Source organism: Salmo salar, chromosome 19 (genome assembly GCF_965601325.2).
Source record: "Salmo salar chromosome 19, fSalSal1, whole genome shotgun sequence".
Classification (NCBI taxonomy): domain Eukaryota; kingdom Metazoa; phylum Chordata; class Actinopteri; order Salmoniformes; family Salmonidae; genus Salmo; species Salmo salar.
Genome location: NC_138309.1, coordinates 1,783,034 through 1,809,325, shown reverse-complemented (window position 1 = coordinate 1,809,325; position 26,292 = coordinate 1,783,034). Strand labels below are relative to the sequence as shown.

The window sequence follows — 26,292 nt, the reverse complement described above, 5'->3', positions numbered from 1 at the left end:
CAAATATTATTTGTGTTGTACCATTGTTCTTAAGTAATATAACCATATTCAATTTCACGCAATGGATCAGTCGACTCAGGCAGGCACGAATCAGATAGTGTACAAGACACCTATTTTTTGTTGCTACTGCTTGACTAAAGAAATCTCAGTCGACCAACAGCCTATCGACCAAACAATTGACCAGTCGACTAAATGGGGTCAGCCCTTGTCTGGATTCCCTTCTGCAGTGTTATATTGAAATGCTGGTATGCATTCTGCAAACAGTGGACTACTGCAGCTAACCTCTAACTAGCCAGCAAGCCAGCCAGGAAGCAAAGCTAAAAGGAAATACAGTTAAGCATACATTTTTTTTAAAAAAGGTTCCTTTTTCAATTTTCCTAATAAGCTAGCTGATTTTGATTTATGAAGCCAGCAAACACATTCCTCACACACTAGGAAGACATTTCCTCAAACACATACTGAAAAAAAAAAAAGGTTCCTCTCACTCCCAAAACACATGTTCTGGAAACTTGTGGGCAAAGTGCTGATGACTTCGCCCACTGTATGGATTTTCTGTAGCCTGACTGCGTCCCGACCATATAACAAATACGCATTCTTCCGCGTTGGATAGTGGTCGCTGTCGGCGGTTCTGAAACACATCAGTGCGCTGTTGAACTGGCACCTTTTCCTAGACCAAGTTGCTATGTGCATAATAGCAAAGTTAACCAGCAAATTGGTGTTGAGAACAAGATGACAAACGGCCCTTGCCTTAATTGTCTTAAGGAACAATCCGCACACAATTAGTCCCTGACCACCTCCTGAAGTTGTCAGCCAGATCTGAACACAATCCAACCACAATGCGACTTGTGTCTAGACCGGTCGTTTCAATGCAATCTTCAACGTTTGATAGCTGAAGTCGCACGTGACATGGTAGACATTTAAAATGTAGGTGTATTTTCATGACGTGTCCACAATTCCATGATCAGAATACAAAAGCTGCATGAACTGTCAAGTCTAGACACTGCCTCAGACACACTCTCCGGTGGGCCATCTGTGAGCCAGGAGCAGTGCCCCAGAAACGAGGCATTAGAAATTCCCAGGACAAGTGCAATCAGATGCTGGGTTAGACAGGTCGTCTTTGGGGCCACCCTGGATCATGTATACAGTGCATTCGGAAAGTATTCAGACCTCGAATTTTCCACACTTGTTACAGCCTTATTCTAAAATGTATTAAATAAAACAATTTCCTCAATCTACACACAACACCCCATAATGACAAAGTGAAAACAGATTGAGAAGTTTTGTCCCCTAGAATGGATAGGCATATTGTGCCCGACTTCCATTCTAACGTATGAGGCTAGAAAACGTATTGTAAATAATCCGCATTTGCACTTAATCAACAGAAAAAGTTATTAATTCTTACGCATATGGAATAATATCCTTAAATTGGTTTTAAAATGTTTGTTTTTTTTGTAAATAAGGGGCAAATATCCTTTATTATGACCATTGTTTTTCTTCTTCATTCTCAATATGATGGAACTCAAATGTCTTGCCAGTTGATAAAGCGTGCGGTCTTACTCTGTATCGTGATGCGCAAACAAACATGTTTTAATATACTATTTGTACAAAATATGGTATATAGAAAGTGTCTTAAATAGATTTTCATGGGGGGGCGGGGTGTCAGCTATAGCTATTATAACATTTCTATGCCAACATTTGTTAACCACTAGTTTTACTGCTCGAGACAGTGGCTTTATAGAAACAGTTTATTTACTCTAACACATACATGAACAAAGCACCATATAAACATAAAGACTGATACAGACGTAAGCCTACCTGCCTTGCGAGTCAATGTGGCCATTTTTTTTCATAGCAAACACCCCAAATAACAAAAAGACAGCAGATTATCTTATATTACAGCATGCTGAATAGAAAACCTGCATAAGAGAATCAGACAAAGCAAACTAGAGACAATTGTGAGATGACAGTATAAAAGTGCCATTCATTATACAGCAGTTGAAATACTGACAATTACGTAATTAGCACATTTTACATAATTAAAATCATGGAAATATGAGGGGAGGGGTTTAAGGAATAGACCATCTTTGGGAGCAAAAAAATAAAAAAAAATAAACTAAAGACAACCAAGACGTTCTCTTCCTCTAAAGAGGATGAAGATCGGGTTATTTTTGAGTCGATGGTGAAACCGGTACTTTGCCGTGTCCCTCGCACCATAAGACAAGTAATACAGCTAAAAGGAAGCGGCCGGGGTGCTACGGCACCCATTTCCTCCTAGCACCCGCCACACACCAGCCCAGCAGTTAAAAAAAAAGGGGGGTAGGTCAGAGTAGAAGATGGCACAGAATGCCTGTCAAGAGTTTTAAATAGAAGTCCTTATAAGCGAGTCCCGATGTGAGAGGGGCACATTCATAGAGAAACAGGGGCGGTGGTGATCCACGTTTGATCCATTCCTTCTGCCGAAGCCGAACGATCTTCACCCTTATGAAGGGGAGAATTTTTTGGCCTGTGCTCGAACTCTTTTTTCATATTCTACTCTGTTTTGGCTGAAAAAAAAGAGGGGTTTAGTAAAACAACTGCAATATAGTGTTACATCCACCATATCCCCATCAAAAAACAAAACTGCAAACTGTAAGGAATCCCCTCGATTTTACTGCTGCACTTGAATTAATTGTTACTTTTATTTCTGGGGGTATTGTTTTTAAACTACATTGTTGGTTAGGGATTGTAAGTAAGCATTTCACTGTAAGGTCTACACCTGTTGTATTCGGCACACGTGACAAATAAAATTAGACTCACCAGTAAATTGTGTATGCCTCTGCTTGGGCTGGATCCTGGATATTGGGCTCATTTAAGAGTTCCTGTATTCCTAATAGGATCTGTAAGATATGACAATACATAAAGATCATGTTAGTTGGGCATAGCCATTTGGTGCCTATAGTTTGTAAGTCAATCACCAGGATATCCTAACCTGCTTGATGGTGATGGCTGGTCGCCAGTCCTTGTCTTCCTCTAGAATGGATAGGCATACTGTGCCTGACGGATATACGTTAGGATGGAAGAGTGGAGGCTCAAATTTACCTATAAAATAGAAAAAAAACGAGGGAATCATTATGGGGAAAATAGGTCATGAGATAAGTTCTAAGTCCTGTTCCAACACATCCTTCCAACCTTTGTGATCACCAATTTCACCTGAAATTCCGAGGGGGAGAAAAAAAAAAAATGAACTTACACTTTGGGGGCGAGGAAGGATAGTCATCCTTGAACAGCATCCGCAGTTTGAACAAGCCTCCTTCCCAAGGGGTCTGGGGACGAGTCATAAGCATTAAAAAATATATATTAAACTAGGCAAGTCAGTTAAAAATAAATTCTTATTTAATAATGGACCAGAAACGCTTGCGAACTATGTGAGGGTCAAGGATGAGCCATGACCCATCCTAGCAATCTTTGGTTTCATACAAGATATCCACTTTTCAGTGTTGGTGTATGAAACTACTACATATGCAGGTGCAAAACATTTCCTCTCAATGATCTACTACCAACTATGCACATATGGAGTGCTATAAACAATGACTATTTTTAACTGCATGTGTAGAGAAATGGCTTTACTTACCCCCTTCTTCCCAGGAATAGCACATTCCCAGTTCATCAAGTTCATCGTTCCATCTGGGTTTTTCGTCGGCACAGCCACAAAGCCCTGAGAAAGAGGTGCATCAATCAGTAAAATGCTGAAACATGAGGTGATGGCGGTGGATAAATGGCACAATGGGCCTCAGGATCTCGTCACAGTATCTCTGTGCATTCAAAGGCCATCAATAAGACGCAATTGTGTTCGTTGTCCGTAGCTTATACCTGCCCATACCATAACTCCACCATGGGGCACTCTGTTTACAACGTTGACGTCAGCAAACTGCTCACCCACACGACGCCATACATGTGGTCTGCGGTTGCGAGGCCAGTTGGACATAGGGCTGTTTCGGTGACTATATTACCTGCCACACTGGCGGTCACGAGTCATGACCGCAGTCAAATTCCACGTGCCCGTTTAGTCATGCTAACCCTTTGGCCACAAAAGGCATGGATTGTTTTTAGGGGGCATTACGGCCACACAAGGGGGATGTCGCCGGGAAATTAGAGGCCTGATGAGATTATCAAGTGCTTGTCAAAATGTGAATGAGAGACTAATGAAGTGTGTGCAGCCTGCACAAGAAACAAAGCAGAGCTCATGCCTTTCATGCAACTTTTTTTAAATCATTAGTCGCATCATGCAGCCTTAAAATTTATTTATTTTATTATAATAAAATTTAAATCTAAATATAGTGCCTCCCGAGTGGCACAGCAGTCTAAGGCACTGCATTGCAGTGTTGCAGCATCACTATAGCCTGGGGTTCGATCCCAGGCTGTGTCATTACCAGCTGTGACCGGGAGTTCCATAGGGTGGCGCACAATTGGCTCAGCGTCGTCCGGGTTAGGGGAGGGTTTGGCCGGGGGTGCTTAACTTGGCTCATCACGCTCTAGCAACTCCTTGTGGCGGGCCAGGGGCCTGCAGGCTGACTTCGGTCGTCAGTTGAACGGTGTTTCCTTGGACACATTGGTGAAGCTGGCTTCCGGGTTGAGCGAGCAGGTGTTAACCGCTCAATACAGCTGTGCTGTTTCGTTGTTCAGTCGTTTCATTATCAACCAGGATTTCAACATACATGTCAAGTTTCAGCTCCGTCTGTCCATGGCCTCTTCCTCGGTGCGCACAGTCACTGTGTCCATTTCCATCTTGTCCAGCTGTGTCTAACATTTCACGTAAACCCTGTTTGTCTGCATCGAAGTAGCGGTCCTTGTACCTAGCATGGTGGCGACACAGTAAAGAGAGAATGCCACTGAATCGCTTGTTCACAGCCTCGAGTACTTTGTAAGTTAACTGCAGACACAGGCCGTGGAGTTTTGTTGAGCAGGCGTTTCAATACCATGACGGGGTATCACGTCTGCTGCAGACGCAGTTGATGAGCTTATTTCGAGTCAGTTGTTCGAATGGCGCTAGGAATGTGTTCATGTTTCCAAGTTTCAAACATGTTCTCAAATGCCATTGAAATGGCAGCAGCGGTATGAGAACCAGCACATTCTTGAGCATGCAATATGGCTTTCCTCAGTACGAAATCCTCATCGACCCACTGTACTGTCAGACTCAGCATGCTCATGGGGCTGACATCGCTGGTCCAAATGTCAGTCGTGAAGCTAATAGCAGTGATACCCATAGCAAGTAGCTCATGGATGTGCATTTCAACAATACTGTGTAACTCCGGTAGGGCAACATCTGAAAAAGAGCACCTACTTGGTAGTGTGTACTAGTGCTTGACCAGTCAGCGAAAGCCAACATCATCCACGACAGAGAACGGTTGATTGTCAAGGGCAATGAATTCCATTACCTTGGCATTAATGGATTTCGCCTTTGAGTTGTCTTGCTGAAAATGTCTTTCTATTTCAAATGACTGCCCGACTTGAACTTGTTTAGTTGGAAGTGCGCTTAGTGTTTTTCTACTTTTGTTCTGTGTAGCGCTGCATTTTTCGTGGCATCATCTGCAAACGTTATATAGGTATGCACGTCAGCTTTGACATCGGTTTTGCACATCGGCGTTAACTTCTTGCGGATTAGTGTGACGCTACCGTCCCATTTAGACAATTTCAGATGAAATTGCAGAGCGCCAAATTCAAATTAAATTACTACAAATATGAAACTTTCATGAAGTCACAAGTGCAATACATCAAAATAAAGCTTAACTTGTTGTTAATCCAGCCGCTGTGTCAGATTTCAAAAAGGCTTTACGGCGAAAGCAAACCCTGCGATTATCTGAGGACAGCGCCCAGCACACAAATGCATAACAAATCATTTTCAACCAGCGAGTTGCGACACGAAAGTCAGAAATAGCGATATAATATATGCCTTATGTTTGAAGATCTTCTGTTGGCACTCCAAAAGGTCCCAGTTACATTACAAATGGTCCTTTTGTTCAATAATGTCCTTCTTTAGATCCATAAAAACTCAGTTTAGCTGGCGCGCTTCAGTCAATAATCCACTTGGTTTCCCTCCTTCAAAATGCATACAAAAATCAATCCCAAACGTTACCAATAAACTTATCCAAACAAGTCAATCAACGTTTATAAATCAAACAATAGGAACCCTAATACGCAAATAAACAATAAAATTTAAGACGGAGAATCGCTTTTGTCTTTACCGGAGAAAAATACCAAAGAACGCACTCTCATTCACGCGCTTGGAAACACTACAACCAAAATGGGAGCCACCTACAATTTTTTTTTTTTCTTCCAAAACCCAGCCTGAAACTCTTTCTAAAGTCTGACATCTAGTGGAAGCCCTAGGAACTGCAATCGGGCACAATTTCGCCCTATTATAAAAAAGTGGCAGCCATTTTTTTTTTGGGGGGGGGGGGGGTTTGTCCTCTGGGTTTCGCCTGCCATTTCAGTTCTGTTATACTCACAGACATTATTTTAACCGTTTTAGAAACTTTAGAGTGTTTTCTATTCAAATGTACCAATTATATGCATATCCTAGCTTCTGGAAAGGGGCAGCAGGCAGTTTACTTTGGGCACGCTTTTCATCCGGACGTCCAAATACCGTCCCCTATCCCATAGAAGTTAAACTAGATATCGGGCCGATGCCGGCATTTTTAGCTAATATCGGCCGATTACGATATGCTCACCGATATATTGTGAATCCCTAGTTACATCCTTCTTCTAAAATTTATTAAATAGCCCCCCCAAATCTACACACAAAATACCCCATGACAAAACAGTTTTGTTTTTTTAGCAAAATATAAATAGAACTGAAATATCACATTTACATAAGTATTCAGACAATTTAAAGTTGTTGAAGCACCTTTGGCAGCAATTACAGCCTCAAGTCTTCTTGGGTAAGACGCTACAAGCTTGGCACACCTCTATTTGGGGAGTTTCTCCCATTCTTTTCTGCAGATCCTCTCAGCTATTTTCAGGTCTCTCCAGAGATGTTCGATCGGGTTCAAGTCCAGGCTCTGGCTGGGCCACTCAAGGACATTCAGAGACTTGTTCCGAAGCCACTCCTGCTTTGTCTTGGTTCTGTGCACTCTGGAGCAGTTTTTCATCTCGGATCTCTGTACTTTGCTCTGTTCATCTTTCCCTTGATCCTGACTAGTCTCCCAGTCCCTACTGCAGAAAAACAATACATTTATCCAGAGCGACTTACAAATTGGTGCATTCACCTTATGATATCCAGTGGAACAACCCCTTTACAATAGTGCATCTAAATCTTTTAAGGGGGGGGGGGGGGGTTAGAAGGATTACTTTATCCTATCCTAGGTATTCCTTAAAGAGGTGGGGTTTCAGGTGTCTCCGGAAGGTGGTGATTGACTCCGCTGTCCTGGCGTCGTGAGGGAGCTTGTTCCACCATTGGGGTGCCAGAGCAGCGAACAGTTTTGACTGGGCTGAGCGGGAACTGTGCTTCCTCAGAGGTAGGGGGGCCAGCAGGCCAGAGGTGGATGAACGCAGTGCCCTTGTTTGGGTGTAGGGCCTGATCAGAGCCTGAAGGTATGGAGGTGCCGTTCCCTTCACAGCTCCGTAGGCAATCACCATGGTCTTGTAGCTGATGCGAGCTTCAACTGGAAGCCAGTGGAGAGAGCGGAGGAGCGGGGTGACGTGAGAGAACTTGGGAAGGTTGAACACCAGACGGGCTGCGGCGTTCTGGATGAGTTGTAGGGGTTTAATGGCACAGGCAGGGAGCCCAGCCAACAGCGAGTTGCAGTAATCCAGACGGGAGATGACAAGTGCCTGGATTAGGACCTGCGCCGCTTCCTGTGTGAGGCAGGGTCGTACTCTGCGAATGTTGTAGAGCATGAACCTACAGGATCGGGTCACCGCCTTGATGTTAGTGGAGAACGACAGGGTGTTGTCCAGGATCACGCCAAGGTTCTTAGCACTCTGGGAGGAGGACACAAGGGAGTTGTCAACCGTGATGGCGAGATCATGGAACGGGCAGTCCTTCCCCGGGAGGAAGAGCAGCTCCGTCTTGCCGAGGTTCAGTTTGAGGTGGTGATCCGTCATCCACACTGATATGTCTGACAGACATGCAGAGATGCGATTCGCCGCCTGGTTATCAGAAGGGGGAAAGGAGAAGAAAAACATCCCACAGCATGATGCTCCCACCACCACGCTTCACCGTAGGGATGGTGCCAGGTTTCCTCCAGATGTGATACTTGGCCTTCAGGCCAAAGTGTTTAAGCTTGGTTTCATCAGACCTGAGAATCTTGTTTCGACTGGTCTGAGAGTCTTTAGGTGCCTTTTGGCAAACTCCAAGCGGGCTGTCATGTGAGGAGTGGCTTCTGTCTGGCCACTCTACCATAAAGGCCTGATTGGTAGAGTGCTGAGAGGTGGTTGTCTTTCTGGAAGGTTCTCCCATTTCCACAGAGGAACTCTAGAGCTATTTCAGAGTGACCATTTGGTTCTTGGTCACATCCTTGACCAAGGCCCTTCTCCCCTGATTGCTGTTTGGCCGGGGCGGCCAGCTCTAGGAAGAGTCTTGGTGGTTCCAAACTTGTTTCATTTAAGAATGATGGAGGCCCCTGTGTTCTTGGGGACCTTCAATGCTGTAGAAATGTTTTGGTACCCTTCCCCAGATCTGTTCCTCAACACAATCCTGTCTCGGAGCTCTATGGATAATTCCTTCAACCTCATGGCTTGGTTTTTGCTCTGACATGCACTGTCAACTGTGGGACCTTATATAGAAAGATGTGTGCCTTTCCATATCATGTCCAATCAACTTCATATCCCACAGGTGGACAATCAAGGTGTAGAAACATTGAGGCTAAACAATGGAAACAGGATGGACCTAAGCTCAATTTAGAGTCTCATAGCAAAGGGTCTGAATACTTATGTAAATAAGGATTTTCAGTTCATTTTTAATACGTTTGCACAAATGTATAAAAAAAGTTTTTTTCACTTTGTCATTATGGGGTATTGTGTGTAGATAGGATTTTTTTATTCATTTAATCAATTTTAGAATAAGGCTGTAATGTGACAAAATGTGGAAAAAGTCAAGGTGTCTGAATACTTCCGAATGCACTGTTTGTTTGTGTGTGTGTGTGTATACACACAGAGTGTAAAAAAACATTATGAACACCTGCTTTTTCCATTACATACTGACCAGGTGAAAGCTATGATCCCTAATTGATGTCACTTGCTAAATCCATTTCAAACAGTTTATATGAAGGGGCAGAGATTAGGTTAAAGGGTTTTTAAGCCTTGAGACATGGGTTGTGTATGTGTGCCATTCAGAGGGTGAATGGGCAAGACAACATATTTAAGTGCCTTTGAACGAGGTATGGTAGTAGGTGCCAGGCGCACCGGTTTGTGTAAAGAACTGCAATGCTGCTGGGTTTTTCCACACTCAACAGTTTCCCATGTGCATCAAAAATGGTCCACCACCCAAAGGACATCCAGCTAACTTGACAACTGTGGAAAGCATTGGAGTCAACATGGGCAGCATCCCTGTGGAATGGTTGACACCTTGCAGATTCCAGTCCCGACAAATTGAAGCTGTTCTGAGGGCAAAGGGGGTGAAACTCAATATTAGGAAGGCGGTCTTAATGTTTTATACACTCAGTGTATAAATATTTTTTTACTCAAACCACTCGTGGACCCCCTCGCGTGCTGGATGTTCGACACCCCTGGTCCAGAACTACACACTGAAAATGTGACGCTTGACTGGCATAAATACTCACGAAAGGGTGGTCTTTCCGCCATGCTTTGCGCTCCTGGGCAAGCCGGCTCAATGCAATGCCTGACATGATTGGTGGGCTCCTGAAACAGCAGAAGTAACAAACAAGTGTGCTTTCAAAGACATGTAAATACAAAATCTAAGAAATTCGGTTAAATGTAGAATTTTGTCAACCTACTCCAATGCCAAAGTGGAAGAAAACTTTAAATGTTTTAAAGATAAAAAAATAAAAACACCATGATTAGATAAGCATTCACCCTGAGTCAATACATGTTAGAAACACCTTTGGCAGCGATTACAGCTGTCAGTTCATGGGTAAGTCTAAAGGCGGCAGCATGCTTCAGTTCGGATGGAGCCTAGCCGAGAACTGAACAAATGTGCTTTTATACTCCCTTAATAAGATCTTCGGGGGGAAAAAAAGCGCCAATTGTACCGTTTGTCCACTGAGACGCCATAGCCAGTATACGCTAACATTTTTTTTAAATAAAAAATGACTAAGATAACTCAAGAAATCTGTAATTAATTGACGTTTTTGCTGAGATCTTAGTCGCCTAATTTGACATCTAACTAAGATGTTGGAACAAAAACGTGTTTGAACAAAAATATCAAAATGTAGTCATTATATGCACAAACTCTTCCGAACTGTTTTGGCTGGGAAGCATGCAAACACCTTAATAGCTTTGCACACCTGGATTGTGCAATATTTGCCCATCATTCTTTTCAAAATTGTTCAAGCACTTTTCAGGAACATTCACTGTGTTCTTGGTAATGTTAGCTTTTATTCCCAACCATTCCCACACAGAGACGTGATCGCATACAAATGTAAGCAAGGTTTGAAATGATTATGTTTTGACCATCGTTATGTTTGTAGGAAAAAGGGGGGAGGCTTGCGAGCCGAAGAACACCATCCCAACCGTGAAGCACGGGAATGGCAGCATCATGTTGTGGGGGTGCTTTGCTGCACGAGGGACTGGTGCACTTCACAAATTAGATGGCATCATGAGGTAGGAAAATTATGGGATATATTGAAGCCACATAAAGACGTCAGCCAGGAAGTTAAAGCTTGGTCGCAAATGGGTCTTCCAAATGGACAATGATCCCAAGCATACTTCCAAAGTTGTTGCAAAATGGCTTAAGGACAACAAAGTCAAGGTATTGGAGTGGCCATCAATCCCATAGAAGATTTGTAGGCAGAACTGAAAAAGCATGTGTGAGCAAGGAGGCCTACAAACCTGACTCAGTTACACCAGCTCTGTCAGGAGGAATGGGCCAAAATTCACCCAACTTATTGTGGGAAGCTTGTGGAAGGCTCCCCGAAACGTTTGACCCAAGTTGAACAATTTAAAGGCAATGCTACCGAATACTAATTGAGTGTATGTAAACTTCTGACCCACTGGGAATGTGATGAAAGAAATAAAAGCTGAAATAAATAATTCTCTACTATTATGCTGACATTCCACATTCTTAAAATAAAGTAGTGATCCTAACTGACCTAAGACAGGGAATTTTTACTAGGATTAAATGGCAGGAATTGTGAAAAACTGAGTTTAAATGTATTTGGTCAAGGTGTATGTAAACTTACAACTTGAACTGTATTCCTGTTAATTCCCATATATTCCCACGGAACTTAAAACCTCTAAATATATACACCACACCCCCTCGGGTCTTATTGCGCAATTACGTTTCAGCCCCCCCGACCATCTGCTCAAGAATGTAAATAAATATATATAAAAATCGGCCCGCGGGTGAATCTAGTTGATGATCCCCGTCTATGGGTTCATTTGCATAATTTGGTGGAATTAAATTGGCACGTGTGTACAGTATATTCATTATGCATCTTTGAGTGAAAAATCTGTCAAGACAGTGCAAGAGCTGCAGCATCTTGGTGCTTTCAAGACAACTGGGTCAAATCATGTCGTCAGTGATCTTTAGGTCCGAAAGTTGGGGTTTGAGTTGGATGATCGTTCGTTGAAAACCATTTTGCCCCCCAGTCGGAGCAAGTTTTTCCCCCCAGTTCCAAGTTGTCTTGAATGCACTGAAGAAGTCTGAGATTTCCTGAGTTGTTTTGAACTCTGCATCTAACGGCAACACAAGGCAGACTTCACACCACCTTGCAATGAGCTGGGAGGCAGTATCTATTTTGAAATCATATACTTAAAAAAATAAAATCTTGAACATTTCAATAAACGAGGCACGTCTTACCTTGCTTCAAAGTAGCCTATTAGATCTCTCTTCCTATATTTCGGACAGATATTTTCATCCGTCACATGAAACCGCTCGCATGTGCAGTGCCCTTTTGACAATGGTATTTTCCCGCTAATTGCATTATGGAATAAACATTCGCGAATTTGGGACCCATCCCACAACTGTCCCAGAGTGTTTTGGAATAGGCTATTTCTTTTTCAACAAGCTGATCAATAGAATAGGTAGCCTAAACTATTCTACTACAGTAGATTGACATAGGCTAGTGATTTTGCTGTTTGTTACTCGTGTTGTTGGCTGAGAAAAAGTAAATGGAAAGTTATTCTAAAATGTCAAAGTATGAAGGACCGCACATCGTTGCATCCTCAACTTGCATGTTCTGTTAATATGAATTACCATATTCTAAATGAGATCTCAGTCATTCCCCAATGCATATGGGTCCAGTAAATTAAAATGTTGCCGGTCAAATGTCCTGCCCCACATTGTCCTAACAGAAACCCTGGATGTGTTTGGCCCAAACATAAGGCATTTAGGACAAAGTGCTTTTTTTCTCTCTCCGTATTACGTTTCTGGGTGGTTTAATACATCATCCACAACATAATTATTAACTTGAGACATATTCTCTGTCTGATTTGTTATCGTTACCCATCTACCAATCACTGCCCATCTTTAAAGCTTTCGAAAAGCTCTGGTCTTTGTAATCGAATCTGTGCTTAATATTCAACACTTGACAGAGACCGTACGAAAGTATTCAGACCTCTCGGATTTATTCACATTTAATGTGTTACAAAAGTTAGATTAAAATGGACTTTAATTTCCATTTTTCCAACAATCTACATAAAATGCTCCAATGTTAAGGTAATACACCTTTTGGCCTAAATGCAAAGCCTTACTCATGGTTGGGTCAAATCCAACAACACTAACTGCCTCCTTTTTAAGCATGGTGGTTACTGCATCAGGGTATGCTTGACAAAAGGCAAATACTGGGGAGTTTCAGGATAAAAATAAAAACAGGATGAGCTACGCATAGGCAAAATCCTAGAGGAAAGCCTGCTTTACACCAGAGACTGGGAGAGGAAATACACATTTCAGCAGGACAATATAACCTACAACACAAGGCCAAAATGTACATTGATTTGCGTACCAAGAAGACAGTGAATGTTCCTGAGTAGCCAAGTAAAAGTTGACTTAAATCTGCTTGAAAATCTATGGCAAGACTTGAAAATTGGCATCTAGCAATGTACCCCAACAGAGCTTGAATAATTTTAAGAAGAAAAAGGCAAACATTGCACAATCCAGGTGTGCAAAGCTCTTAGACTTATCCATAAGACTCAACTGTAATCGACGCCAAAGTTGTTTCTAACATGCATTAGTATTCCGCTCCTATAAAAAAAATTTTTTACTTCCACTTTGTCAAAGTATTTTGTGTACATTGTAATTTTTTGGTCAACAATTACATTTCTTGAAATCCCACTTTGTAACAAAATGTGAAGAAATTCACAGGGACAGATGAAGGGTTAGTCATTCAAAAATCATGTAAACCCATATCATTTCACAGAGTGAGTCCATCTATCTTAAGTGACTTCAGCTAAATACTCCTACACTAATTTAGGCTTGCCTTAACAATGGGTGTGAATACTTATGAAACTATATTATAGTTGATTTTTAGGAATTTGTCCACATTTATAGAACTCTTTTCACGTTGACATAATGAAGCGGCAGGTTGGCCTAGTGGTTAGAGCATTGGACTAGTAACAGAAAGGTTGCAAGATCAAATCCCCGAGCTGACAAGGTACAAATCTGTCATTCTGCCCCTGAACAGGCACTGCTCCTAGGCCGTCATAGAAAATAAGAATTTGTTCTTAACTGACTTGCCAAGGTAAAAAAAAGGGAGTAGTTTTGTCTAGATCAACGATAAATAAAAATACAACTCAGTTAAATAATTCAACAAAATAAAAATATCCCAAGAGGGTTGAATACCTACTGTGTGTGTGTTACACAGGGCAAGAAAAAGTATGGGAACCCTTTGGAAATACCTGTACTTATGCATAAATTGGTCATAAAATGTTATCTGATCTTCATCTAGGTCACAACAATAGACAAACAGTCTGCTTAAACTAATAACACACAAATATACATTTTCATGTCTTTATTGAACACACCATGTAAACATTCACAGTCCAGGGTGGGAAATGTAAACTCAACAAAAAAAAGAAACATCCTCACTGTCAACGGCGTTTATTTTCAACAACCATAACATGTGTAAATATTTGTATGAACCTAACAAGATTCAACAACTGAGAAAAACTGAACAAGTTGCACAGACATGTGACTAACAGAAATTGAATAATGTGTCCCTGAACAAAGGGGGGGTCAAAATCAAAAATCGCAGTCAGTATCTGGTGTGGCCACCAGCTACATTAAGTACTGCAGTGCATCTCCTCCTCATGGACTGCACCAGTTTTGCCAGTTCTTGCTGTGAGATGTTACCCCACTCTTCCACCAAGGCACCTGCAAGTTCCCGGACAATTCTGGGGGGGGAATGGCCCTAGCCCTCACCCTCCGATCCAACAGGTCCCAGACGTGCTCAATGGGATTGAGATCCGGGCTCGTCGCTGGCCATGGCAGAACACTGACATTCCTGTCTTGCAGGAAATCACGCACAGAACGAGCAGTATAGCTGGTGGCATTGTCATGCTGGAGGGTCATGTCAGGATGAGCCCACAGGAAGGGTACCACATGAGGGAGGAGGATGTCTTCCCTGTAACGCACAGCGTTGCGATTGCCTGCAATGACAACAAGCCCAGTCCGACGATGCTGTGACACACCGCCCCAGACCATGACGGACCCTCCACCTCGATCCCGCTCCAGAGTAAAGGCCTCGGTGTAACACTCCTTCCTTCGACGATAAACGCGAATCCGACCATCACCCCTGGTGAGACAAAACCGCGACTCGTCAGTTTAGAGCACTTTTTGCCAGTCCTGTCTGGTCCAGCGACAGTGGGTTTGTGCCCATAGGCGACGTTGTTGCCGGTGATGTCTGGTGAGGACCTGTTTTTGCAACAGGCCTACAAGCCCTCAGTCCAGCCTCTCAGCCTATTGCGGACAGTCTGAGCACTGATGGAGGGATTGTGCGTTCCTGGTGTAACTCGGGCAGTTGTTGTCATCCTGCAACTGTCCCACAGGTGTGATGTTCGGATGTACCGATCCTGTGCAGGTGTTGTCACACGTGGTCTGCCACTGCGAGGACGATCAGCTGTCCGTCCTGTCTCCTTGTAGCTCTGTCTTAGGCGTCTCACAGTACAGACATTGCAATTTATTGCCCTGGCCACATCTGCAGTCCCCATGCCTCCTTGCAGCATGCCTAAAACACATTCACACAGATGAGCAGGGACCCTGGGCATCTTTCTTTTGGTGTTTTTCCAGAGTCAGTAGAAAGGCCTCTATAGTGTCCTAAGTTTTCATAACTGTGACCTTAATTGCCTACCGTTTGTTAGCTGTTAGTGTCTTAACCTCTCTTGGGTAGGGGGTAGTATTTTGACGTCCGGATGAAGAAGGTGCCCAGCATAAACTGCCTGCTACTCAGTCCCAGAAGCTAAGATATGCATATTATTAGTGGATTTGGATAGAAAACACTCTGAAGTTTCTAAAACTGTTTGAATGATGTCTGTGAGTATAACAGAACTCATATGGCAGGCAAAAACCTGAGAAAAAAATCCAACCAGGAAGTGTGGAAATCTGAGGTTTGTAGTTTTTCAAGTGATACCCTATCCAATATACAGTGTCTGTGGGTCATTTTGCACTTCCTAAGGCTTCCACTAGATGTCAAGAGTCTTTAGAACGTTGTTTCATGCTTCTACTGTGAATGGGGAGAGAATAAGAGCTATTGGAATCAGGTGACAGAAAATGACATGAGCTCAGTGGCGCGCACTCCCGTGAGAGTTAGCTGTGTTCCTTTTTTTTGAAGACAAAGGAATTGTCCGGTTGGAATATTATGGAAGATTTATGATAAAAACATCCTAAAGATTGATTCTATACATTGTTTGACATGTTTCTACGAACTGTAATATAACTTTTTTGACTGTCTGAACTCACTGCGCGAGCACAGTGGATTTGGATTACTCGACGGAACGCAAACAAAAAAGGATGTATTTGGACATAAAGATGAACTTTCTTACAAAACGAACATTTATTGTGGAACTGAGATTCCTGGGAGTGCATTCCAATGAAGATCAAAGGTAAGTGAATATTTATAATGTTATTTGTGACTTCTGTTGACTCCAAAATGGCGGGTATCTGTTTTGATGTCTGAGCGCTGTACTCAGATTATTGCAAAGTTTGCTTTTGCCGGAAAGCTTTTTTGAAATCTGACACAGCGGTTGCATTAAGGAGTAGTGCATCTATAATTCTTTGAAAAACAGTTGTATATTTTATCAACGTTTATGATGAGTATTTCTGTAAATTGATGTGCTCATTCACCGGCAGCTTTGGAGGCAAAACATTTCTGAACATTACACGCCAATGTAAAAGGTATTTTTTGGGATATAAATATGAACTTTATTGAGCAAAACATACATGTATTGTGTAACATGAAGTCCTATGAGTGCCATCTGATGAAGATCAAAGGTTAGTGATTAATATTAGCTGTATTTCTGTTTTTTTGTGACGCCTCTCCTTGCTTGGAAAATGGCTGAGTGGTTTTTCTTGTCTAGGTGCTGTCCTAACATAATCTAATGCTATGCTTTCGCCGTGAAGCCTTTTTAAAATCGGACAGTGTGGTTGGATTAACGAGAAGATCATCTTTAAAATGGTGTAAAATACTTGTATGTGTGAGAAATTTGAATTATGAGATTTGTTGTTGTTTTGAATTTGGCGCTCTGCTATTTCACTGGCTGCTGGCAAGGTGGGACGCTACCGTCCCACATACCCTAGAGAAGTTAACGGCCGTTCCACAGGTGCATGTTCATGAATTGTTTATGGTTCATTGAACAACAATGGGAAACAGTGTTTAAACCCTTTACAATTAAGATCTGTGAAATTAGGATTTTTACGAAATATCTTTGAAAGACAGGGTCCTGAAAAAGGGACGCATGTTTTTTTGCTTAATTAATGTGATCCCTTGGATTTAATAACTGGTTAACCCTCCCTTGGCAGCAATAACCTCAACCAAACATTTTTTTGTAGTTGCAGATCAGACCTGCACAACGGTCAGGATACATTTTGGACCATTCCTCTTCACAAAACTGTTTCAGTTCAGCAATATTCTTGGGATGTCTGGTGTGACCTGCTGGAGGTCATGCAACAGCATCTAAAATTGGGATGAGGTCAGGACTCTGACTGGGCCACTCCAGAAGGCATCATTTTTTCTATTGAAGCCATTCGGTTGTTGATTTACTTCGGCCTTTTGGGTCATTGCCCTGCTGCATCACCCAACTGTTGAGCTTCAATTGACGGACAGACAGTCTAACATTCTCCTGCAAAATGTCTTGATAAACTTGGGAAGTCATTTTTCCAACGATGATAGCAAGCTGTCCAGACACTGAGGCAGGCAGCAAAGCAGCCCCAAACGATGATGCTCCCTCCACTATACTACCATACAGTTGAGATGAGGCTTTGATGTTGGTGTGCTCAGCAGTGGCTTCTTCCGTGGTGTCCTCCACGAACACCATTCTTGTTTTGCGTTTTACCTATTGTAGACTCGTCAACAGAGATGTTAGCATGTTCCAGAGCTTTCTGTAAGTCTTTAGCTGAAAGTAGGATTCTTCTTAACCTCACTGAGCATTCTACGCTGTGCTCTTGCAGTCATCTTTGCAGGACAGCCACTCATAGGGAGAGTAGCAACAGTGTTGAACTTTCTCCAATTATAGACAATTTGTCTTACCGTTGACTGATGAAAATCATGGCTTTTAGAGATACTTTTGTAACCCTTTCCAGCTTTATGCAAGTCAACCATTCTTAATCTTAGGTCTTCTGAGATCTCTTTTGTTTGAGGCATGGTTCACATCAGGCAATGTTTCTTGTGAATAGCAAACTCAAATTTTGAGAGTTTATGGGGCAAGGCAACTAACCAACATCTCCGATCTCGTCTCATTGATTGGACTACAGGTTAGCTGACTCCTGACTGCAATTAGCTTTTGGAATAGTCATTAGCCTAGGGGTTCACATACTTTTTCCAACCTACACTGTGAATGTTTAAATGATGTATTCAATACAGACAGGAAAAATACAATAATTTGCGTGATATTAGTTTAAGCACACTATGTTATATGTTCGTCTATTGTTGTGACTTAGATGAAGATCAGATCAAATTTGATGACAAATTTATACAGAAATCCTGGTGATTGAAAAGGATTCACCATACACTGGCAAGTAAACGTATGCACACTACTGTTCAAAAGTTTGGGTCACTTAGAAATGTCCTTGTTTTTGAGAGAAAAGCAAAACAAAATTGTCCATTAAAATATCAAATTGATCAGAAATACAGTGTAGACATTGTTAATGTTGTAAATGACTATTGTAGCTGGAAATGGCTGATTTATGGAATATCTACATAGGCGTACAGAGGCCCATTATCAGTAACCATCACTCCTGTGTTCCGATCGCACGTTGTGTTAGCTAATCCAAGTTTATCATTTAAAAAAAGACTAATTGATCATTAGAAAACCCTTTTGCAATTATGTTAGCACAGCTAAAAACTTGTCCTGATTAAAGAAGCAATAAAACTGGCCTTCTTTAGACTAGTTGAATATCTGGAGCATCAGCATTTGTGGGTTCGATTACAGGCCAAAAATACAGAACTTTCTTCTGAAATTCGTCAGTCTATTCTCGTTCTGAGAAATGAAGGCAATTCCATGCGAGAACTTGCCAAGAAACTGAAGATCTCGTACAAAGCTGTGTACTACTCCCTTCACAGAACAGCGCAAACTGGGTCTAACCAGAATAGAAAGAGTGGGAGGCCCTGGTGCACAACTGAGCAAGAGGACAAGTACATTAGCGTGTCTAGTTTGAGAAAGACGCCTCACAAGTCCTCAACTGGCAGCTTCATTAAATAGTAGCCACAAAACACCAGTCTCAACAGTGTAGAAACGACTCCGTGATGTTGGCCTTCTAGGCAGAGTTCCTCTGTCCAGTGTGTGTTCTTTTGCCCATCTTAATCATTTATTTTTATTGGCCAGTCTGAGATATAGCTTTTTCTTTGCAACTCTGCCTCTTCACTGTTGACGTTGAGACTGGTGTTTTGCGGGTACTCTTTAATGAAGCTGCCAGTTGAGGACTTGAGGCATCTGTTTCTCAAACTAGACACTAATGTACTTGTCCTCTTGCTCAGTTGTGCACTAGGGCCTCCCACTCTTTCTATTCTGGTTAGAGCCAGTTTGCACTGTTCTGTGAAGGGAGTTGTACAAGGTCTTTAGTTTCTTGGCATTTTCTCTTATGGAATAGCCTTCATTTCTCAGAACAAGAATAGACCGACGAGTTTCAGAAGAAAGTTCTTTGTTTCTGGCCATTTTTGGCCTGTAATCGAACCCACAAATGCTGATACTCCAGATATTCAACTAGTCTAAAGAAGGCCAGTTTTATATCTTCTTTAAAAATCAGCACAACAGTTTTTAGCTGTGCTAACATAATTGCAAAAGGGTTTTCTAATGATCAATTAGTCTTTTAAAATGATAAACTTGGATTAGCTTACACAACGTGCCATTGGAACACAGGAGTGATGGTTGCTGATAATGGGCCTCTGTACGCCTATGTAGATATTCCATAAATCAGCCATTTCCAGCTACAATAGTCATTTACAACATTAACAATGTCTACACTGTATTTCTGATACATTTTATGTTATTTTATTGGACAAAAGTGTTATTTTCTTTCAAAAACAAGGACATTTCTAAGTGACCCCAAACTTTTGAACGGTAGTGTATATACACACAGTGCCATCGGAAAGTATTCAGACCCCTTAACTTTTTCCACATTTTGATACGTTACAGCCTCTCAAATTGATTAAATTGCCCCCCCCCCCCCAAATCTACAGACAAAACAAAAACTGGTTTAGAACTTTTCACTAACTTATAAAAAAATAAAACGGAAATATCACCTTTACATAAGTATTCAGACCATTTACTCAGTACTTTGATGGACCTTTGGCAGCAATTGCAGCCTCGAGTCTTCTTGGGTATGGCGCTACAAGCTTGGCACACCTGCATTTGGGGAGTTTCTCCCATTCTTTTCTGCAGATCTTCTCAAGCTCTGTCAGGTTGGATGGGGAGCGTTGCTTCACAGCTATTTTCAGGTCTCTCCAGAGATGTTCGATCAGGTTCAAGTCCGGGCTCTGGCTGGCCACTCAAGCACATTCAGAGACTTGTCCCGAAGCCACTCCTGCGTTGTCTTGGCTGTTTGCTTAAGGTCGTTGTCCTGTTAGGTGAACCGTCACCCTAGTCTGAGCGCCCTGGAGCAGGTTTTCATCAAGGAGCTCTGTGTACTTCACTCCTTTCATCTTTGCCTCGATTCTGACTAGTCTCCCAGTACCTGCCTCTGAAAAACATCCCCACAGCATGCTGCTACCACCATGCTTCACTGTAGGGATGGTGCCAGGTTTCCTCCAGACATGACCCTTGGCATTCAGGCCAAAGAGTTCAATCTTGGTTTCATCAGACCAGACAATCGTGTTTCTCATGGTCTGAGAGTCTGTAACCGTCTTGACAAATTCCAAGTGTGCCGTCATGTGCCTTGTACTGAGGAGTGGCTTCCATCTGGTCACTCTACCATAAAGGCTTGATTGATGCAGTGCTGCAGAGGTAGTTGTCCTTCTGGAAGGTTCTCCCATCTCCACAGTTGAATTATGGAGCTCAGTCAGAGTGACCATCGGGGGTTCTTGATCACGTCCCAGACCAAGGCCCTTCTTCCCCGATTGCTCAGTTTGGCCGGGCGGCCAGCTCTAGGAAGAGTCTAGGTGGTTCCAAACTTCTTCCATTTAAGAATGATTGAGGCCACTGTATTCTTGGGGACCTTCAATGCAGCAGAAATGTTTTGGTACCTTTCCCCAGATCGGTGCCTCTGACACAATCCTGTCGTCTCGGAGCTCCAAGGACAATTCCTTCGACCTCATGGCTTGGTTTTTGCTCTGACATGCACAGTCAACTGTCAACCTTATATAGACAGTCAACCTTATACATACACTTTCCAAATCATGTCCAATCAATTGTATTTACCACAGGTGGACTCCAATGAAGTTGTAGAAACATCTCAATGGTGATTAATGGAAACAGGATGCACTCAAGCTCAATGTTGAGTCTCATAGCAAAGTGTCTGAATACTTATGTAAATAAGGCATCTGTTTTTTTTAATTTTTAATAAATGTGTAAAAAAAGGTCTAAAAACCTGTTTTCGCTTTGACATTATGGGGTATTGTGTGTAGATTGCTAAGGATTTTTTTAACCTCTCTGGGCTAGGTGGGACGTTTGCGTCCCACCCTAGTCAACAGCCAGTGGAATCCCGTGGCGCGACATTCAAATACCTTAGAAATGCTATTACTTCAATTTCTCAAACATATGACTATTTTACACCATTTTAAAGACAAAACTCTCATTAAAAATCTATTTTACAATGAAGGCTGTAATGTAACAAAATGTGGAAAACGTGGTCTGAATATTTTCCGAAGGCACTTTATATAATTGAGCATAATGGCGCCGGAAGGGATAGCTGCCGTTTTACGGGCTCCTAACCAACTGTGCCATTTTGTGCGTTTTTGCATTGGTTAACTTATTTTGTACATAATGTTGCTGCTACTGTTTCTACTGACAGAAAAGAGCTTCTGGATATCAGATCAGCGATTACTCACCTTGAACTGGACGAAGATTTTTTCTTTAATGAGTCCGATGCGAAAGATATACTGCTTCTCCGAGACCAGGCTGAAATCCCCGTTGTTCGCGTGAAGAAAAGATGGAAATACAGGGGGCGGAGATCGGGGTGCCTTGTTAGAATTCGTCGTCGAATGGGAAACCCGCCTTTACCATCCGTTCTATTGGCCAACGTGCAATCACGGGGAAAAAAAACTGGATGATGTCCATTCAAGACTATCCTACCAAAGGAACATTAAAAACTGTAATATCTTATGTTTCACTGAGTCGTGGATGAACGACGACACAGATAATATACATTTGGCTGGGTTTTCCTAGCACCGGCAGGACAGAACAACCACGTCTGGTAAGACAAGGGGTGGGGTTGTGTATATTTGTCAATAACAGCTGGTAAGCAATGTCTAATATTGCTCGCCTGAGGTAGAGTACCTCATGATAAACTATAGACCACACTGTCTATATTCTTGTAGCAGTCTATTTACCACCAAAAACTGATGCTGGCACTAAGACCGCACTCAACGAGCAGCTTAAGGCCATAAGCAGACAAGAAAATGCTAATCTAGAAGCAGAACTCCTAGTGGCCGGGGACTTTAATGCAGGCAAATCCATTTGACCTAATTTCTACAAACGTCACATGTGCAACCAGAGGGGGAAAAAAAAAAAAAAACTCTAGACCACCTTTACTCCACACACAGAGACACACAAATAATTATATCCTCCTGATTCCTGCTAACAAGCACAAAGTAAAACAGGAAGTACCAGTGACTCGCTCAATAGGGAAGTGGTCAGATGATGCAGATGCTACAGGACTGTTTTGTTAGCACAGACTGGAATATGTTCCGGGATTCATGCAATGGCATTGAGGAGTATACCACCTAAGTCATTGGCTTCATCAATAAGTGCATCGACGACGTCGTCCCCACAGTGACCGTACGTACATATCCCAACCAGAAGCCATGGATTACAGGCAACATCCTAAAGGCTAGATCTGCCGCTTTCAAGGAGTGGGACACTAATCCGGATGCTTATAAGAAATCCCGCTATGCCCTCAGATGAACTATCAAACAAGCAAAGCATCAATACAGGACTAAGATTGAATCCTACTGCACCGGCTCTGATGGTTTGACGTGGCAGGGTTTGCAAACTATTACGAACTACAAAGAGGAACTCAGCCACGAGCTGCCCAGTAATGTGAACCTACCAGACGAGCTAAATGCCCTTCATGCTCGCTTCGAGGCAAGCAACACTGACGCATGCATGAGAGCACCAGCTGTTCAGGACGACTGTGTGATCACGCTCTCCATAGCCAATGTGAGTAAGACCTTTAAACATTTACAAGACCGCTGGGCCAGACGGATTACCAGGACGTGTACTCAGAGCATGCACGGACCAACTGGCAAGTGTATTCACTGACATTTTCAACCGCTCCCTGACTGGGTCTGTAATACATACATGTTTCAAGAAGACCACCATAGTCCCTGTGCCTGAGAAAGCAAAGGTAACCTGCCTAAATGACTACTGCCCCGTAGCACTCATGTCAGTAGCCATGAAGTGCTTTGAAAGGCTGGTCATGGCGCACATCAACACCATCATCCCGGAAACCCTAGACCCACTCCAATTCGCATGACGCCCCAACAGATCCACCGATGACAAGGTCGAGCATGTGTCACCTATGTGAGAATGCTGTTCATTGCCTACAGCTCAGTGTTCAACACCATAGTGCCCACAAAGCTCATCCCTAAGCTAAGGACCCTGGGACTAAACACCTCCCTCTGCAACTGGATCCTGGACTTCCTGACGGGCCACCTCTAGGTCCTAAGGGTAAGCAACAATGCATCTTCCATGTTGATCCTGAACACGGGGGGCCCTCAGGGGTGTGTGCTTAGTCCCCTCCTGTACACCCTGTTCAGCCACGACTGTGTGGCCAAGCACGACTCCAATGCCATTAAGTTTGCTGACGACACAATAGTGGAGGCCTGATCACTGACAAGACAGCCTATAGGGAGGTCAGAGACCTGGCAGTGTGGTGTCAGGACAACAAACTCTCCTCTAACGTGAGCAAGACAACAGAGATGATCGTGGACTACAGGAAAAGGAGGGCCGAATGCGGCCCCATTCACAAGGCTGTAGTGGAGCGGGTTGAGAGTTAAGTTCCTTGGTGTTCACGTCACCAACAAACTATCATGGGCCAAACACACCAAGACAGTCGTGAAGAGGGCACGACAACACCCTTCCTCCCTTAGGAGACTGAAAAAGATTTGGCATGGGTGCCCAGATCCTCAAAGTTCTACAGCTGCACCATCGAGAGCATCCTGATCGGTTGCGTCACCGCCTGGTATGGCAACTGCTTGGCATCCGACTGCAAGGCGCTACAGAGGACGGTGCGTACGGCCCAGTACATCATTAGGGCCAAGCTTCCTGCCATTCAGGACCTATATACTAGGCGGTGCAGAGGAAGGCCCCAAAAAATTGTCAAAGACTCCAGTCACCCAAGTCATTGACTGTTCTTTCTGCTACCACATGGCAAGCAGTACCAGAGCGCCAAGTCTAGGTCAAAAAGGCTCCTTAACAGGTTCTAAGCCATAACAATTAATCAAATGGTCACCAGACTATTTGCATTCACCCCCCCCCCCCCCCCACCTTTTTTTTTTTTACACTGCTGCTACTCGCTGTTTATTATCTATGCATAGTCACTTTAAGACATACATGTACAAATTACCTTGACTAACCTGTACCGCCGCACATTGACTCGGTACTCCCTGTACATAGCCTCGATACTGTTATTTTCTTGTTACTTTTTATTTAGTAAATATTTTCTTAACTCTTTTTCTTTAACGGCATTGTTGGTTAAGGGCTCGTAAGTAAGCATTTCACAGTAACGTCTACACCTGTTGTATTCGGCGCATGTGACAAATACCATTTTATTTGATTCTGTACACAAGGGTAAATACCTGGTTTACAAAGTCTAGCCTATTTTAGTCAAAAGACAAAAACATGTATAAACAGTGGCCCTCGAAGACTAGAGTTTTACATTCATAGATAGCAACTTCTATTAATTATATCTACCATGTTGACTTCCCTAGAAAGGTCCTGGTGTGTACTGTAGGTTATGTATCCAAAATTTAGGGTGTCCACCAACTCTGCCTAGAGTGGGTGAAAACGCGCTATGGTGATGAAATATAACTTCCTTGTGTTATTAAAAATACATTTTACCAAGACAAATATGACTTTTCATGTTCTGAAACGTTGAGTGGTCTCTAACATATCAACATTATATCCAAAAAGTGTTATTTCGTAACCTAATACATAATAAGCACCTAGCTCTGTTGACATATCGGTGCAGGTTTCTCATAACTTTTGATAATGACCTCAAAATGTAAAATTGTCTTCAAAAGTTGTTTTCGCGGATCGCAAAAGCTAAATTAGCATGACACGAGCTGAATTAAAATGTAAAGGCTTTGAAAATAAAAAGCTTGGTATAAACTCATTTCTCCGTTGACATTTCACAGAGATTTGAGAAAGCTTACAAAAAGAACAGAGATTTTGAATTAATATGAAAAGCGTATATTAAAATACTACATGGCATGTCTCAAACTCGATATCCATCGAACCTTATATTGCTTTAGGTCCTACGGATTCGAGAAGATGAGTTCAACAGGAAAATGAGCTAGTCAGGTAGCCAGTAGACTTAATTATTGCACAGAATCCAGCCAAATTGACGGGATTTTCCTGATAATTTGGCACTTTTGGGTTTGACACTATGATATTGTCATGGACTGAGCACACAGCAATCATCATAGCTAGCTAGCACCATAACGTAACATCGGGCTGTTAATCTGCGCCAGAAACTCCCAACATTTTTGCGCAAAATATCTGGTCCGCTGTCTGCACGTTAGCTGGTAGCTATGCCAGCGACGACACAAATCACCTACGAAAGAAATTACTCTTGGTGCAAATTCCAGGTCAGAAACTGGACAACAACATGTGCGACTACCCTGGCCATATGTGGAGCGCGGTTGGAGAACGGAGTCTGCTTGAGCACTTGTCGTTGTTTTTTCACATCTTGTTGTGGCAACGAGACTCGTTCTTCTCATCATCTGAAGCCCATAAATAGGAGTTGCTATGTTTGTCCGCTTTCTTTAGTTTAAAACGAAAACTCACAAATGTGCAATAATACCACCCATGACTGAGCAGGACAAAGGACCGAGGGCTTCCCAAACTGGCGCACATTTACGCATCAACCAACTAACGAAAATGGCGCAAACTCAAGACAGATTATATAACCTCGTATTACATAAATACAAAATTGTAAGGGCACGGGCGACATTCTCTTACCTTTCAATATGGCTATAATGACTCGTATTTTTTTAACTGGATGAATTAGTCGTGTTTAAATCGGGATAAAGCCCGGTGAAGTTTCCCTCCTGAAAAAAACACCCGTTCCTGCCCAAGCTAAATAACAGGACCAGTAACATAGGCAAT

General features: G+C 42.6%; 1 protein-coding gene across 5 annotated transcripts; it reads right to left on the bottom strand.

Annotated features, from left to right (window-relative positions):
• Positions 1 to 1,731: 1,731 nt before the first annotated feature.
• On the bottom strand, positions 1,732 to 26,292 carry LOC106578266 (SUMO-conjugating enzyme UBC9-B). 5 transcript variants are annotated; one of them, XM_014156927.3, is made up of 8 exons: positions 26,146 to 26,292; positions 21,792 to 21,971; positions 9,759 to 9,837; positions 3,611 to 3,694; positions 3,230 to 3,302; positions 2,969 to 3,078; positions 2,797 to 2,876; positions 1,732 to 2,543 (listed from the first exon to the last, which is right to left on the bottom strand). In XM_014156927.3, the coding sequence occupies exons 3-8, from the start codon at positions 9,822 to 9,824 to the stop codon at positions 2,480 to 2,482; spliced, it is 477 nt and encodes a 158-aa protein (XP_014012402.1). In that variant the 5' UTR covers positions 9,825 to 9,837; positions 21,792 to 21,971; positions 26,146 to 26,292; the 3' UTR covers positions 1,732 to 2,479. The 5 variants fall into 5 exon arrangements, with proteins under 5 accessions (XP_014012402.1, XP_014012405.1, XP_014012403.1 ...); XM_014156930.3 differs by having other exon boundaries at positions 21,792 to 21,861; XM_014156928.3 differs by having other exon boundaries at positions 21,792 to 22,031; positions 26,146 to 26,291.

Coding starts and splice junctions, on each gene's coding strand:
- LOC106578266 (XM_014156927.3), bottom strand. CDS start 9,824: ATGTCAGGCATTGCATTGAGCCGGCTTGCCCAGGAGCGCAAAGCATGG. Junction 3,303..3,610: donor CTATTCCTGGGAAGAAGGGG/GTAAGTAAAGCC, acceptor ACTCGTCCCCAG/ACCCCTTGGGAAGGAGGCTT. Junction 2,877..2,968: donor CAGCCATCACCATCAAGCAG/GTTAGGATATCC, acceptor CATATCTTACAG/ATCCTATTAGGAATACAGGA.